Below are 15,991 nucleotides of genomic sequence, written 5' to 3' on the forward strand. Positions count from 1 at the left end.
CAAGTGAGTACAATGCACTGTAAAAGCGTATAGAATATACATACTTTATAGTCAATAAATTGTTTCTACCACATGTGATTAATTGGATAATGTTTGTATATTTAAATAAAAATAGTTAACATTTTAAAGTTTAGTTCCACTTATAATGTAGCTTTCTACTTTGTGTATACCTTGCCTTCCATTGATTTCCTGCAGAGATAAAGATGATAGAAGATAATCCACTCGTTTGCTCAAGGGAAATATTGTTTTATTTTTTAAATTAACAAGGCATTGGCTTGAAGCACTTTTTAGAAACATAGAGCTCAATTGGGCCTGTGATTTCACAAGATGTGCTTGGCAAGATATAAAGTCACAGCCTGCAAACTCCTTTACTTGATATTCCTTAAATTTAATGATATCAAGCCAGGAACATATTGATTCTTAGTAAAATCTACCATCGGAAGCTTGATATAAGAAATTACTATTGTAAATTACTTTCATTAAGTTTGTACCTTAACCATTTAAATGCATTACTTTTATTTTGTTTCTAACGGGGAAAACAATCTAACTAGCAGCAAAATAGATCCTGTGTTTATTCTCCTAGAATCTAATCCCCTTGAGGGCTCATATATCGCTAACACTGACATGGTACCTGCAAATAAAATGAACAAAAATAAGTATCTTTGGAATGAAAGAACGATGGCAGCTTCAGTTGTGCCATTTATTTTTCTCCATAGGAGAGTTTCTTTAAAAGCCTAAACTATGTGTCTTTTGTCCACATGAGAATCATATATGCATAGAGTAACTATTACATATATGTACACATATATTTCAAAAAGAATATATGTGATACATATGTAACAAATAAATGGATTGGTGCCCCGAGCTGAAGATTTTTGCAAATAAAAATGCTGTTACCGGCAAATCCAGTCTGATGTTAGAAGGTTGTTTGGAACAACCTGACCTATCATGGAGAAGGGCAGTCTCCGGCTGACGTGCTGCAACAACCACAGCGTGCTGATAAAACTAGGCATTTGCCTTTGTGCTAGAGAAACTGTAAAAAATATAAGCATTTTTATTAATCATAGCAGTGATAGATCAGGTGACTATGATCTGAAGTGGCTCATCGTTTATACATATTATCTCTCCTGGTGACAACACCCTTCAGGGAGAAAATATGGTCCCCATTTTATATGTGAAGAAAGTGAAATTCTTGGGATTATACAATTTGCCTTAGGTAACACTATCCTTAGCGTCACACCAAACTTGAGTGTAATGTCTATGTATTTTCTATTTCATCATCTCTCAAATTCTGAGGCATTTTCTGCCCCCCTAGGTCAAATTTGAGAGCAGAGGATAAACAGATCCATAAGCCTCTCTCAGGTTGAAGGTAGCCTCAACCCTATGCACACTAATTACAAGGCGCTTGGCTCCCCCTAAAAAAGACAGGCATATATCTGGGCTGCCACACTGTGGTGTTCTTAGTTATAAGGGCCTTGAGAGCAACCCAGAAAAAAGTGGACTCCACATTAGAAAGATAAGCTTCAAGAGAAATAACTGAAGAAATCCACCCACATGGACTCTCATCCCCGTTTGTCCCCATATACCCAAGACAGCAGGCACATGAATGACATCTGGAAAGCTTGTTCGCTTAGTAAAATAAATAGACTGTAGGCAGGTCATGGCAAAATGCCTGCCCTCATTTCCAAGCTCTCTAGAGGCAAATAGGAAATTAAGAACAACTTGTAAAGGACTTTTTTTTTCCAGAGAGTTTTCATGATGAAAAAATAATCTAGATAGCACTAGATCCTGAATATAACTCATGGAAAGTAGGAGTCTATGTGCATGTTAAATGTGTATGTCTCATTGTAAGAAAAACATAAAAAAAGACAAAAGAAATAAATAGTGGATCAAAAATTGCGATGGAAATCAAGAAATGTTCACCTTTTGCCTTCTCTCTTATGATGGCTTTTAAAAAAAAAAAAAGATTTATTTATTTATTTATACAAGCACTGGGTACAGTCAGAAGCGCGGGAGGGTGAGAGAATTCACCAGAGCCAGAGGGGAGAGCAGAGCAGGCAGAATGACGAAATACACTGCTGAGGGGAGCAGTGGACGGCAGGAGAGGTCTGCGTGCCATGTGGGACCTTCGCCCAGCAGCCGGGGATCAAACCTGCGCTGCAGAGGCTGCGGGCAGCTTCGCAACCCAGCGCTCAACTGCTGCACCACCGGGGAGGCCCTCATGATGGCTATTCATGTAGAGACAAGCATTGCAAGTCACTTTTGCTTTTATAAATGAATTGGAACATAGCTAATTGAAAATTATGCACCTCCCACAACCCTATTTGTAACATCAGAATATAAACAACTTAAAATTTAGGTAATTTTAAGTAGTAAACTATAAATTATGGAAACATTTGATTAAAAAAATCTGTTTTCCAATCAAATCAAAGTTCATATAAACTTTGTGAAATTCAATGCCAAGAGTTGAATGAGGTCCAGAAATCTAAATAATTGTACACAGGCCACAAATCTAAAATATTACATGATATGAAATGTAAATTTGCTCTCAAGTTTAATTTAAATAACCTTAGTAGTGTTGTTAAATGCCAACTCTCCACAAGCCATCTTCCTACACCCTAGCTAGCTATTCCTCAAATACAGGATATCACTCTAATTCTTCCTCAGGGCCTTTAATTTTTGTTCCCTCTGCCAGAAACTCTCTCCCTCTAGAAGAACCAGCTTCTTTTCTCATTGTGCAGGTCTCTCTTTAAATGTACCACCTCATAATGGGGCACCGGTACATTGGGGAAGGAAACTGTATGGGGACTATAGATGAGGGGGTGGGGGAAGCAAATTTGTTTAAAAATGAACAATGATGTAAAATTAAAAAAAATTAATAAAACATTCTAAAAATAAATAAATATACCACCTCGGTAGCACCTTCCCCAACTGACCTCGTTAATTAAATTAGATTCCTTTGCATCATTCTCTATTACATAATTCTATATATTTCCTTCATGGGAGTTATCACAGTCTGAAATTATCTTCTACTCATCCTTACTATAGTCTCTGTTTAAGATTTATTCTGAGAGTAAGAGGCTTGTCTGTTTTGTCTATGGCTGTATCATCAGTGTTTATAACAGTGCCTGGCATACAGCAAATGCTAAATAAAGAATTTTTTTTTTGAATGAATGACTAAGATGCATCACAGGGAAACTCTTTAATAGGGTTAAAATAAAGCATCCAACATGAATTTTGAAGTCTACCACTTTTAATATAGTTTTCTAAAAATGTGATTTATACTAACCATAGTATTTATAAATATAGAAAATAAGGAAGAAATTTCAGATTCAACATTAAATTTTGATTGAACAGGATGTGATTGGCCACATTTAAGTACACATTGTCATTAAGGATTCTTAACCAATGAATTAAGTATAATTTACAAGAGAAGAAAGTGAAGTTCAGAAGAATTGACCTGTCCCAATTTTTACAATTACTAATAGGTTAAACAGTGCACAAAGGACACCACACTGGCTAAGCTGAATGAGGCTGTGAACCTTGATTATCTACATGCAGGATACATTCCATCTTTGTTAAAATGGTGATGAGCTATACTTTCAATATTATTAAACTCATTGATTGAGATAGTAACATAAAATAAGAATTTTTGATTTTTTAAATGTTCTATATCTAAACAGAGCATACATCACAATTTTCAAACATATGTAAAAACTCTATTCCTTAATATAGATTATCAAGATTAGAGTCTCATTTCTATAATACTTGTGTTGCTTCAGATGTAACTCACTCATAAATAAATTAATATTTGCACTGACTAGAAAAAATTGCCTTTATGAACAAGCCAGAGTTGGTAATCACTGTAATGTTAGTACTGACATTCTGTCATTAATCTTTAGGAGGCATAACATTGACCCTTAGGCACTACAAGATGCTAAAAGGTATAGTACAACATCTTCATCAACATGGAAATGAAAAGTAATTACATTTCATGTTATAAATTAGTACACCAAGCTAGCCAAAGTTAACCACAGTATTCCATTTAAAAGAAAAGAGGGGCCTCCCAGGTGGCGCAGCGGTTGAGCGCTGGGTTGCGAAGCTGCCCGCGGCCTCTGCGGTGCCGGTTCGATCCCCGGCTGCTCCCCGGCCACCGGAGGAGGGTCCCACATGGCGCGCAGACCTCTCCTGCTGCCCGCTGCTCCCCTCAGCAGTGTACCTCCGTCCCTCTGCCTGCTCTGTTCTCCGCTCTGGCTCTGGTGAATTCTCTCACCCTCCCACGCTTCTGACTGTACCCAGTGCTTGTATGCATATATGTATAAATCAATCAATCAATAAATCTTAAAAAAATAAATAAATAAAAGAGTACTCCACCACTAATTTCAGTACTTAGAAATTTTCCTCTTTATTTTTACTGACATTAGAAAACACAAAATATACTCAATACTAAAATAATTTGAATGTCATGAATTTAATAAAAATAATAACCATATAACATTTAAATTTACTTTGATGAAATGAGCTGTGTTGGGTTGGGTTGAATCTCCTATAACCAGATTTTCCAGCAGATGATAGATTCCCCTTTATCGGGGCAGTAATAGAGGAAACTTAAGACTAAGGAGAGTCATTACCCTAGATTACTATTAAAAATTAATTCTAATCCTTTGGTTCTGTGGTATATTTTAATTTAGTTCTCAAGCAAGAGCAACTCAGAGCCATCATTTTAATGTATGGATCATGGAGGACATCTAATGTAAAAAAGCAAAGGAATTCTCCTTCTTCTTTAAAACAAACATAAATACTGGGTGGGGGAGGGGGGATGCCATGCAGTGGACTAAGGAAAAACACTATGGATGCACTGGTGGTAGGTATCGTGTGGTAACATACACCTGAAGGGTGTGATCCTATACCTCTAAATCATATACAGTGTTGAAACCAATGTTACATTAATTTAAAAAACAATTATTTCCCATGGTTGAATGGCATTAAGGAAAAGAATTTTCCGTATAAGCCCTCCCTGGTGGCACAAGGGGTTAAGACACAACCTATGAAGTTATCCGCAGCCACTGTAGCACTAGTTCAATCCTTGGCAAAGAGCAACACACATGGTGCAGCAGACCTCTCCTGACACCTGCTGCTCCCCTCAGCAGTGTATTTCAATCAATCTGCCTGTTTTGTTCCCCACTCTGTCTCTGGTGATTCCTCTCACCCACCCACCCACACCCCCCCTACACACACACCTCTGGACTTTACCCCAGCTCTTGTATGCGTAAATAAATAAAAATTTTTTAAAGATTTATTTATTTATTTATACAAGCACTGGGTACAGTCAGAAGCGCGGGAGGGTGAGAGAATTCACCAGAGCCAGAGCAGGGAACAGAACAGGCAGACTGATGATACACTGCTGAGGGGAGCAGCAGGCTGCAGGAGAGATCTGCGCGCCATGTGGGACTCTTGCCCGGTGGCCGGGGATCGAACCGGTGCTGCAGAGGCTGCGGGCAGCCTCGCAACCCAGCGCTCAACTGCTGCACCACCGGGGAGGCCCAATAAATAAATCTTTTTCAAAAAAAGAAGTTTCCATACAAATTTAATCAGACAATAAATAAATAGAGTTGAGCTGCAAAATTATTCCTAACCAGAAGGTGCAGTATTTATTTATTTTTATTAATTTTTTTAATTTAAATATTTTATTTTATATAATTATTACATCTTTTTTCATCTTTGCACAATGTATGCATTTTCTAAACAGATATATTCACTACAGAACTAAGGACAGTGTTGTGATTCTCTCAAATAATTTCTATAGTCTGTCATGTGTTTTAAATGTAGTATAACTTAAAAAATATAAATTATCTAAACAAAACCCTTTGCTTTTCATTAGGAAACTGAGGCACAGGTAGGCTAAGAGATTTTCACAAGATCACTTAGATAATAAGAGCTCAAAGACACTAATCCTAGTTCTCTGGCTTCCAATCATGACTAACCCCTACATCATTCATCCTTTCTAGTCTAATTTGTTTCCTACAGTCAAGTTTCTCTCTACCTGGTTACATTTCTGTTTTTATTAAATGTTTTCTAACTTTTTACCCCCATCCATTTTGTATTTCCACAGCATTCACTACAAAATAAGATTGGCTAGACTCTGTTCTTCACTTAAGAAATTTGAATTAAAGTGCTTCTATACAGCAAATGAGACAGTAACCAAAACAAAGAGACACCCTACCGACTGGGAGAAAATTTTTGCACATATCACTAATGATAAAGGACTGATCACAAAATTCTACGAAGAGCTGACGAAAATCAACAAAAACAAAGTGAGTAACCCAGTCAAAAAATGGGCAGAATAGCTAAAAAGAAACTTCTCTGAAGAGGAAATGCAAATGGCCAACAGGCATATGAAAAAATGTTCACCATCACTTGTCATCAGGGAAATGCAAATCAAAATTACAATGAGATACCATCTTACACCAGTGAGAATGGCACATATTAAAAAAACTAACAACAACAAATGTTTGTGTGCATGTGGAGAAAAAGGAACTCTCCTGCACTGTTGGTGGGAGTGCAAACTGGTCCAACCACTATGGAGAGCTGTGTGGAGATTCCTCAACCTGCTAAAGATGGAGCTTCCATGTGACCCAGCAATTCCACTCCTAGGGATTTACCCAAAGGACACAGAAACATTATTTCAAAAGGGCACCTACACCCCTATGTTTATAGCAGCACTATTTACAATAGCTAAGCTATGGAAACACACAAATGCCCAAAAATAGATGATTGGATGAAGAAGATATGGTACATATACACCATGGAATATTACTCAGCCACCAAAAAAGATAAACACATGCAATTTGCAGCAACATAGATGGTGCTGGAAGGGATAATGCTCAGCGAAATAAGCCAGAAAGAAAAAGAAAAATACCGGGTGGTCTCACTCATAGCAGGAATTTAGAAAACCTAAATAAGGGACCAGGAAAAAGACTAATTATAATAAAGTAAAAATCAAAATCAATAAGCAACTATAAACCAGAGACACTGGTGGGGGGGGGGATGCGGGGGGAGGAAGAAGGGAGTAGGTTCAAAATAAGGGGAGTGGGAATTGTATGGGGACTATAACCAAGATGAAAATGCATACATTGTTCAATAATGAAAAATGATGTAAGAAATATATAAAAATAAAAAAATGAAATAAAGTACTCATTGTTTCTCCCTAGGACTCAGGAAGACTAAAGTTCCAAACTTTGTCTTTTTATTGTAGATTTATTTAAATGTAGAACATACCTGTAGTGCCAGGAAGGGCACAGAGGAGGATCTCTATGATCAGGTGGACGGGTAAAAGAGTGTCCTGGAGCCCTCAGTGGCCTTTTCAGGCTTTTATTGAGCTTTTGCATATACCAGGTACATGGCAGGCAGGGGTGCCGGGAGGCCGGTAGGCCTCTCAGCCCCAGGCAAGTTTTTGCTTTTTCCTCTTTCCCAGCTCTCTGGCGCTCTCTTTTCTCTGCTGCTCTTGGCTAATACAAATACCACAGCCATGGCCCACAGAAGTAAACAATACAACTGAAGATAACAATGTGACAAACTGCAGGTGCCCACCATCAGGCATGCAATCATAATGGCAGGATGGCAGCAAAGCCTGGAAATCATTTACCCTACAATATCCCTAAAAAAATACTTCTAATTATTTAAAAGTATCCAAAGGAAATAATAGCAATAAAATTAAAAGAGAAACTACATTAAATATGTATTATTTCTTAATCAACAGACAAATTCTCAATGATGTCTTCATTTTCATTTTCCAAATTTTAATTGTTCCCTTTGGATTTACATGATTCCACCAGTTTTAGAAAGCATAGCTACAATAAATATTGCAAGTTGTATTGGCCTTGTAACTTCAGGATTTTCTATGTCATATGGTAAGTGACTACACCATGATTCCCTGAAGTCCTTAAACCAGAACAAGATGAAGCCTACAACTGAAAACAGAGCACTGTAGTGACACAAATAGCTGTCTAAGTCTTAAATATGGGAAAAGCATGTCCAAATATATATATATATAGAGAGAGAGAGAGAAATTCAACTAAATGTATATCAAAAGTAGGAAAGGAATTATGCTGGACACAGATAAGGAATGCAATGGAAAGTTATTTCTGATTTTGATTTCTATGGATCTTTGTGCAAGATATCGCCCATCTGACAAAATACCTTATGGAAAACTATCATGAATTAAGCTATAGTTAAACACGGACAACTGACAGTAGAGAGGAATAAAGGACTAATGCATGTTTTTGAAGATCAGAAAATCAGTCCCAAATGATTTTTTGGGGGAAGAGCACTGAAAAAATGAGAAAGGCAAACAAGAAATCTGACAGCATGAGTATGGATGATGCCATAGCTTCTATCCTAACTGTCTTAAAAAATTCTGGTTCATTTAAAGCATGTGACAGGAGAGATGGTGAATAACCCCACAGGAGAGTCCAAAGTTATATTCCTCAGTGCAGTGGTTCTGAAACTGTAGCCTATTTAAGAATCACTTGGGGGCCTTCTTAAAACAAATATGTTTGGGCCACATACCCAACATTTCTGATATAGTTGGTCTGGGGTGGAATCTAAGCTTTAACTTTCCTAAGAAGTCCCTAGAAGATGCTAATGTTGCTAGCTGGGGATCACACTTTAAGAACTGCTTACCTATGAATTGGGTTGCTGAAGTTTTCTGAAATTAATTTGGCCTAATGAATTTCCTGTTTATTGCTCTAGATACATATCTATCACATAAGTCTAAATTCTTGTGGTGCTCATCAGCTATTGCTAACTAAAAACCCTTAATTATATTCTCAGTGGGTCCTCTATTTATACAATACAATATATTGTTTGCTATTGACTGTCAGCGACTAATTAGACTTTACTACTCCAAGAATCCTCAAGAGAAATCTGATCTAGTATCCTCATTCTGAAAATAAAGAAACCAAAGTCCAATGGCATACTTAATAAATCTTTACAACTATGATTTCCAACTTATGCTTAGCAGTCAAAACCTTTGAAGAGTGGTCTATGAACCAAAGAGATACTATAATATTATGTCCTGACAGTAATTATGACTATCCTTTTGTTTGTCATATGATTATTTTTTTCTTAAGATAACTAAGAAATTCTCTCTGGTATTATTATTATTATTATTAAAATTATTATTATTTTTTGGTGGGACCCTCGCCATCGGCCAGGGAATGAACCAGCGCTGCAGAGGCTACAGGCAGCCTCGCAGCCCAGTGCTCAACCGCTGCGCCACCAGGGGAGGCCCTCTCTGGTATTATTTTAATTGAATCAGAACTTATTTTGGTCAGTGACAAGACCAAATTAGCAGGGCAGGAGCCTCTTTTTGGCCAAGTGGTTTCCAAGCAAAAAATGTTATAGATTTTTATGTTATGTAATACAAGCATAAATCCAAGGAAACTCTAAGAACTATTCATAACAGAGTATACCTCATCAATAAAGTAAATGTAAGATTTGGAATTCATCTCAAAAGAGTGAAAATCTATTTGCAGGGCAGTACTAAACATATTTATATGCAGGAACTTATTAACATCTCATAACTACCCTGTAAAATAAAGAAATTGAAGCTTTTAGAATTTAACTAGCATAAGCTTTTAGAATTTAAATAGCATAAATAGCAATATACTTTCTCATGATAAAAACACAAAAATTTCCCTAACATATTTACCAGCATTTATTTAATTAAGATTCATGACAAGCTGGCACATTTGAATCCTTTTAATACTTGATGACTTCATTTTCAGGAAGTAAAAATACAAATATCCTCTTGCACAGCCAGGAAGTCTAATTATTTGCTTTCAAAGTATTCATGAGTCCAGTATGTACATCCACCCTCCCTTTCCTCTTTTGGAGAAAAAATAGTGCTAGTACCAAAACAGATGACTTCCTTTCCTGAAATCACATTTAGTGTATTGTTTTTTTTTTTTTTTTTTTTTTTTTAGAGACATGTTTTTTATTTATTTTATTTGTTTGTTTGTTTATACATGCACTGGGTACAGTCAGAAGTGCGGGAGGGTGAGAGAATTCACCAGAGCCAGAGCGGGGAGCAGAGCAGGCAGAAGGACCGAAGTACACTGCTGAGGGGAGCAGCGGGCGGCAGGAGAGGTCTGCGCGCCATGTGGGATCTTCCTCCAGTGGCTGGGGAGCAGCCGGGGATCGAACCGGCACTGCAGAGGCTGCAGGCAGCTTTGCAACCCAGCGCTCAACCACTGCGCCACCGGGGAGGCCCACATTTAGTGTATTGTAACCGTCTCAAACAGTAGAGGAAACAATGGTCTCTGATAGAGAGATTCCGTAAAAGTCATCACTAATTAAATTTTCTCTAAGTGCATGGTTTCCTTATATAGGAAAGGACAATTTACCATACAATCTTCCTTATTTTATCTAAATTCCTCAAGTAATGATAAAAATTCATAGTTGGGGCCAACTCAGAACTCTGTCCAAATCCTCAGACCAAATCAACACTTGTAGACAGAATCAATTAGAAATCAGCACACATCACAAGTGATAATCCACAAAAAAAAACTTTTCTTCTAGTAATATTTGCCACTCTTTGAATATCAGTGGATATAGCACCCTTTATTTGAAAGTTATCTGAAATATGGAGCCATAATAGACTGTCTCTTCTTTCTAACAGATTTAGAGAAAAGATAAGATGAAACATTACTGAAGGTATATTTCAAGAAGCCACAATAAATGCAATTCCTATGAAATAATCTACAAAAAAGAATTTTATGTGTGTTTTAATTACTTAATAACATTTGTTATTTATTTTCAGTGTTTTAATAATTATGTTGGTGTGAATAAAACTAAACCAATTATGAATAAAATGGAGACCCAAACACCTTTTCATATCATTGGACTGTGTTAAATAAAGGCCACAAGAAATAAAGATCACCTGTGATGCTTGATCATAAATAAATTAAACCTGAAGCTACAGATTAATATAATATTTGTACTTGGGAATGTACATACCTTTCTTGAATTTAAGTTCTTGTTTTCACCTGTGTAGCACAATGATCTCTTTAATATTACCCCACAGATGATTGATTTTGAGTCCCTGTCTTTAATAAATACACAAATGACAATCACAAAAAGGTATGATTGGATAGCCTAGGGGAAGCTACTGACACCCCAAAACTCCATAGGATCTGAAAACCACTAAGAAAGACTAATGGAAAGGTATTTCTAGAAGGCCTGGACCACATAGGAGAAGAGAGATGGGAAGTAACTTCTAAATGTTTGTGTGATTACCAACAATTTAGGACTATCCACTTAAACACAGAAAAGAAAATTCTCAAAATGAAAACATGAAACTACTCCAACAATGCAGTCAAGTCAGTTCAGTAGCAGGAGAATCCAGTATGCCAAGCAGTCCAAAGTCAGAAATTAGGTTGCCCTCCACAGGGAACAGGACATGTCTTACCCAGTGTAGGGGCAGGATGGGCACGGGGCAGGATCTCTATGACCCTAGAAGATGGGGTAAAGGAGGAGAAAGTTCTGGAGCCCTCCGTGGCTTTTGCAGGCTTTTATGGGGATTTACCAGGTATACGGCAGGCAGGAGTGCGGGGGGCCAGGAGGCTGGCAGGTTTCCCAGCCCCCAGCAAGTCTTCACTCTTTCTGAGCTCTCCAGCACTCTCTGGTTCTCTCTGGTTCTCTCATGGTTTTTCTGACGGCTCCATGACACTGCCCTTATAAGCCCAGCCTCTTAGCCCAGATATACCTACTTACGCATGCCCACACCCCACTCCAGGTGCCCGCCATCAGGCATGCATTCAGGACTGCAGGGATCCACCATCAATCCTAATGGCGGGAGGGCAGAAAAGCCTGATACTTTTTTACCTTACCCTACACCGGTAACTATAGAAACAAAGAAAATGGTGAAATACTTACACTTGTCTCCTCACCAGTGTCATTTTCAAAACACTGTTTGTCTTTGTCTTGCTCAATATGTGACTCATTTTCCTTTGGTTCACAGTAACCTGTAAACTAAGAAAAAAAAGTAAAAAAAAATCAGTAATCCTTATTTGTATTCTTCACTATGAATTCAACATTTTCCAGACTTTTAACATACACATTAAAATGTCTAAGACCTGAATAAATATTATTAGCATTGCTTATGTCAGTGTAGAATATGAATACACTGCCTAACCCATTTTTCTATTGCTCCCAAAGAGAAAACATTAAATGGGACAGCTATTCAAAGGCAAGTTTATAAATTTCAAAGCTTTTCACCAGGGAGTACATGTTCAAATGTAAATTGATGATCTAGTAAAAGATGAACATGGTTAATGGGAAAATAAGAGAGAGGGTTGACTCACCTTACGTAAGTTCTCACACTTGCAGGAATCTCTGCTCTCTGTTATCTGTTGGATATGAGAGCTTACAATAAGCCTTCAGAAAAAGCAAAGGCTCTGCTGGTCATCGTTCAGAACTATTTTTTGAAGAGATACTGTCTAACCACCGCTTTGGATAATAGAAATGATGTCCACTCACAGAGAAAAGAATAGGTTTGCTTACAACCCTTCTAAGACTGCTGTTCCTTAGACTGAGGGTTATTTTCCTGTAATGCAATCCACTGCATGTGATGTATCACTTCATCGTGTTTGTGCTGCCCTGTAGGAACTGGGGCTTGAAGAACCAGTTCAAGAAAACTCCTAGCTAGAGCTGTTGTTACAAGTTATAGAGTCCTTTGTCTTTATCCTAAGAGTCTATGACAGTATCCATGGGACTGTGGGATGATGCTTGTTTGCTTTTAAAGTATGGTAAAATCTTAGACCCTGAAGTTCTTGAGAGTGGTGATGACAAGGATAAAATGCTAACAGTCACAGTTTTATAGGACCTGAAGAATAATGAAAGTGATTTCTAGGACACCTTTGGGAATTGGTACAAAAAGCTTGATCAAATTATATGTTCAACTGCATAGCAATGGTCTTTCACTTTAAGATCTGTTAATGAGAAGGAATTTATGAAGTGATTATAGACTAAGTACCAGAAAATAAAGTCAAGGACAGTTCCCTCATCATGCCCCAGTTGTTATTTACTCTCATCTGAGTGGGGCAACTTCTTTACTGGTCTTCTAGCCAACTTCATATTCAGGTCCTTAGATGCCTCCTAGGTGAGCAGAAGTTACTGTTGTCTTTCAGAGAAATGTACCTGCACTAATTGTTACAAGAGAGAAATTTGCAAGCACACTATGAAGAAACAAAGACTTTGTGATTCCAGTCTGTGCAGTGTTCCTGTTCTCTGATGCCATAGTTTATATCTGTCCTTATGACAACCATTGCATTATAAATCACATTTGTATATCGTTATCCCATTAGCATACCTGGGATAGGCAGAATAGCGTATTGTTTTTTTAGATTTTTTTTACCAATAAAAAAATGTTTGCTAAGATGAATGTCAAGCTCAGCTGCCTGAGGACATCCAGGTAGCTTCCATATCAGTCCTTTACTTTGTGTTCAGTCGGGGATGGCAGATGTGTGCCAAGTTTGATAAGAAAATTGATACAGGCAGTGGCTGTAGCAGTGCTGGCTCAATTAGCACCTTGATTCAGTTGGTTTCTCCCCCTTACTGTGGTCATCGACTGTGGGTGATGCACCTTTGTTTAGTAAATGCCCCCCAGGAGACATATGTTCCGTCTGCCTGTCTGTAGACTGTCAGTTTTGATGGCAATGCTGCTGATCTTATGGGTGGACCAAAAACATTAGAAGCTTATTTCATTGAACTGCAAGTCATCTCCAGTAAATGTCCCTTGCTAACTGCTTCAGAGTTTCTCTCACTATTGTGATTCATGACCTCTCCTTCCCCTTTAGACTGACCTCAGATGCTTTAATGAAAAAAGATAATTAAAACTGGAGCTAAAGCTGTTCTGTTCCCAAGAGAAAGTAAAGGTCATAAATACCAATCCAAATATGCTGGAGAACTTCTGCCAGGGCAAGGACTCAAATGCTTATAATTCTGCTTTACACAGCGTCACATGTGTTGACAATATAATTGTTTGTGTACAGACTGAGGAGTACTCTGAGACTCCCAAACTTGCAAGTTGTAAATGGGGCTCTGTTATTCATCACATAAAGACAAAGCACACTCTTAGTATGAAAGAATTTTACTAGGATTCGTGTGCATAGACAGAGAAGAGAAGAACGGATAATCGTTTCCAGTAAAACCAGTAATCTATCCCCTCTCAGTAACGCCTAGCCAAATAGGGTCTGCCCAGAGTGGGGCTGCTGGAGCCTGAAAACTTGCCACATATTTAAAGCACCTTCGGTCAGGGAATCATGGGAAAGGAGCAGAAGTTGTTGGGCAAGTTTGGAACAAAAGAAGCAAAATCAAAGTAGAAATCAAGATAAGGGCTACCATTCTCAGGGTCCCCGCATGTCTGTCACCCACATCTCTTCCAAGTGTCTCTGCCTGTCTCGATCCCATGTGTCTCCTTCCATGTTTCCCAAATCCTGGTGCAAGTCAAAGTTGAAAAGCAAGCATGTCTTTTCTCTTCCAAGTGTCTCCCCCAAGTCTCTGGCTTCTCCTTACTGTCAGCTCCAGCCTTCATGAGGAAGGCCAGGGAACACGGAATCTCCCTCCTTTGTGGTCATTCTTTGTAACATAATGAAACTGGCTGATGGAAAGGAGGGCTACTATTGATAGGCTGACTTTAGTAATCAATAAAAAACTACAACACATTCACGAGGCCACTGACAACAAGACCATGTGAAAGGCAAGTACAGATAAAATGTTGACTGTGTAGAGAGGTCTATTAAATCAGAATTAATAGGTGGTGCTAATAAGATGTCTTCTAGAAGTGGCATTAGCACCAAAGTTGAGGCAAATTGAGATGTTCATGGTCTCCGCACCTGTGATTGCAAGACCTTCTCCAGAGTTTGGCAATAGCTGCTGAAGTGGCATCCCTTCCTCTTCAGAGATAGATTAATGTTGGAGCTCTCCAGACTAGGCCAGGCCACCGCTCCCTGGCCAGTCTCTTTCCCTATTTTCACTGCCAAGTATATGTTTTTATTATCGTGATGTGGATGACCCTCAATCAATTCACATTGTGGTTATATGCATTTGACTTGGGCCCTGAGCAAAATCTTCCTGCTTCTCTGATGTTAGCGGCTAAATATCTCAGACCTGATCAATACAATACAGAAATCCACATCACAGGGCCTCCCCTGGTGGCGCAGTGGTTGAGCCCTGGGCTGCGAAGCTGCCTGCAGGCTCTGCATCGCTGGTTCGATCCCTGGCCACCGGGCGAGGGTCCCACATGGCTCAGCAGACCTCTCCTGCCGCACCGGCTACTCCCCTCAGCAGTGTATTTCGTCACTCTGCCTGTTCTGTTCCCCACTCGGCTCTGGTGAATTCTCTCACCCTCCTGCGCTTCTGACTATACCCAGCTCTTGTATAAATAAATAAAAATAAAGAAATCTTAAAAAAAAAAAAAAGAAATCCACATCACAATCTGTTGCCTACCATAAAGTGGTGGGAGAGGGCACCAGGATTCAACTAATTGGGTTTAGGCAGGGTTCATTGCAGGAAAAGAAAGCCGTGTGTATGGGACTCTTTGAGAGGACTGAAGGTACTGTTTGTGTGGATTTTACTGCTGAATGTATGTATAATTAATATCAATGTGCATTATAATTCTCATGAAGTCCAGAGGGTATTTTCTTCATCAGAAAGGGGTAAGTGTAAGAGAACTGATAACAGACTAAGTAAATTACTTCCCAGTTTTCTCCTCTATTTTCTCTTAAGTAGTCCTGCAGAAACAATGGAGAACCCCAGGAGGAAAAAGTGAAATCACAGCCTTATGGACTTGCCAGCAGGGATAGAACAAAATCTTAAAACTACAGCCAAATATGGCTAGCAAAAAGGCTAATGGGAACTAGATGTTTACAGAAGATTATTATTAAGTGAGTTCAGTTTTTTGATCCTAATGTCTCAGCTATTTCAAACA

At 38.5% G+C, this 15,991-nt stretch overlaps 1 protein-coding gene across 1 annotated transcript in view; it reads right to left on the reverse strand.

The window, feature by feature from the left end:
- Positions 1–15,991, reverse strand: part of LOC129146611 (disks large 1 tumor suppressor protein-like) — a 652,699-nt gene that overhangs the window by 271,668 nt on the left and 365,040 nt on the right. The window contains exon 4 of the mRNA XM_054699574.1: positions 11,938–12,033. Coding sequence (XP_054555549.1) covers positions 11,938–12,033 — 96 coding nt within the window. The remainder of the gene's footprint in view (positions 1–11,937; positions 12,034–15,991) is intronic.

Source organism: Talpa occidentalis, unplaced genomic scaffold, assembly GCF_014898055.3.
Source record: "Talpa occidentalis isolate TD23 unplaced genomic scaffold, MPIMG_talOcc4v2.1 talOcc4.3, whole genome shotgun sequence".
Classification (NCBI taxonomy): Eukaryota; Metazoa; Chordata; class Mammalia; order Eulipotyphla; family Talpidae; genus Talpa; species Talpa occidentalis.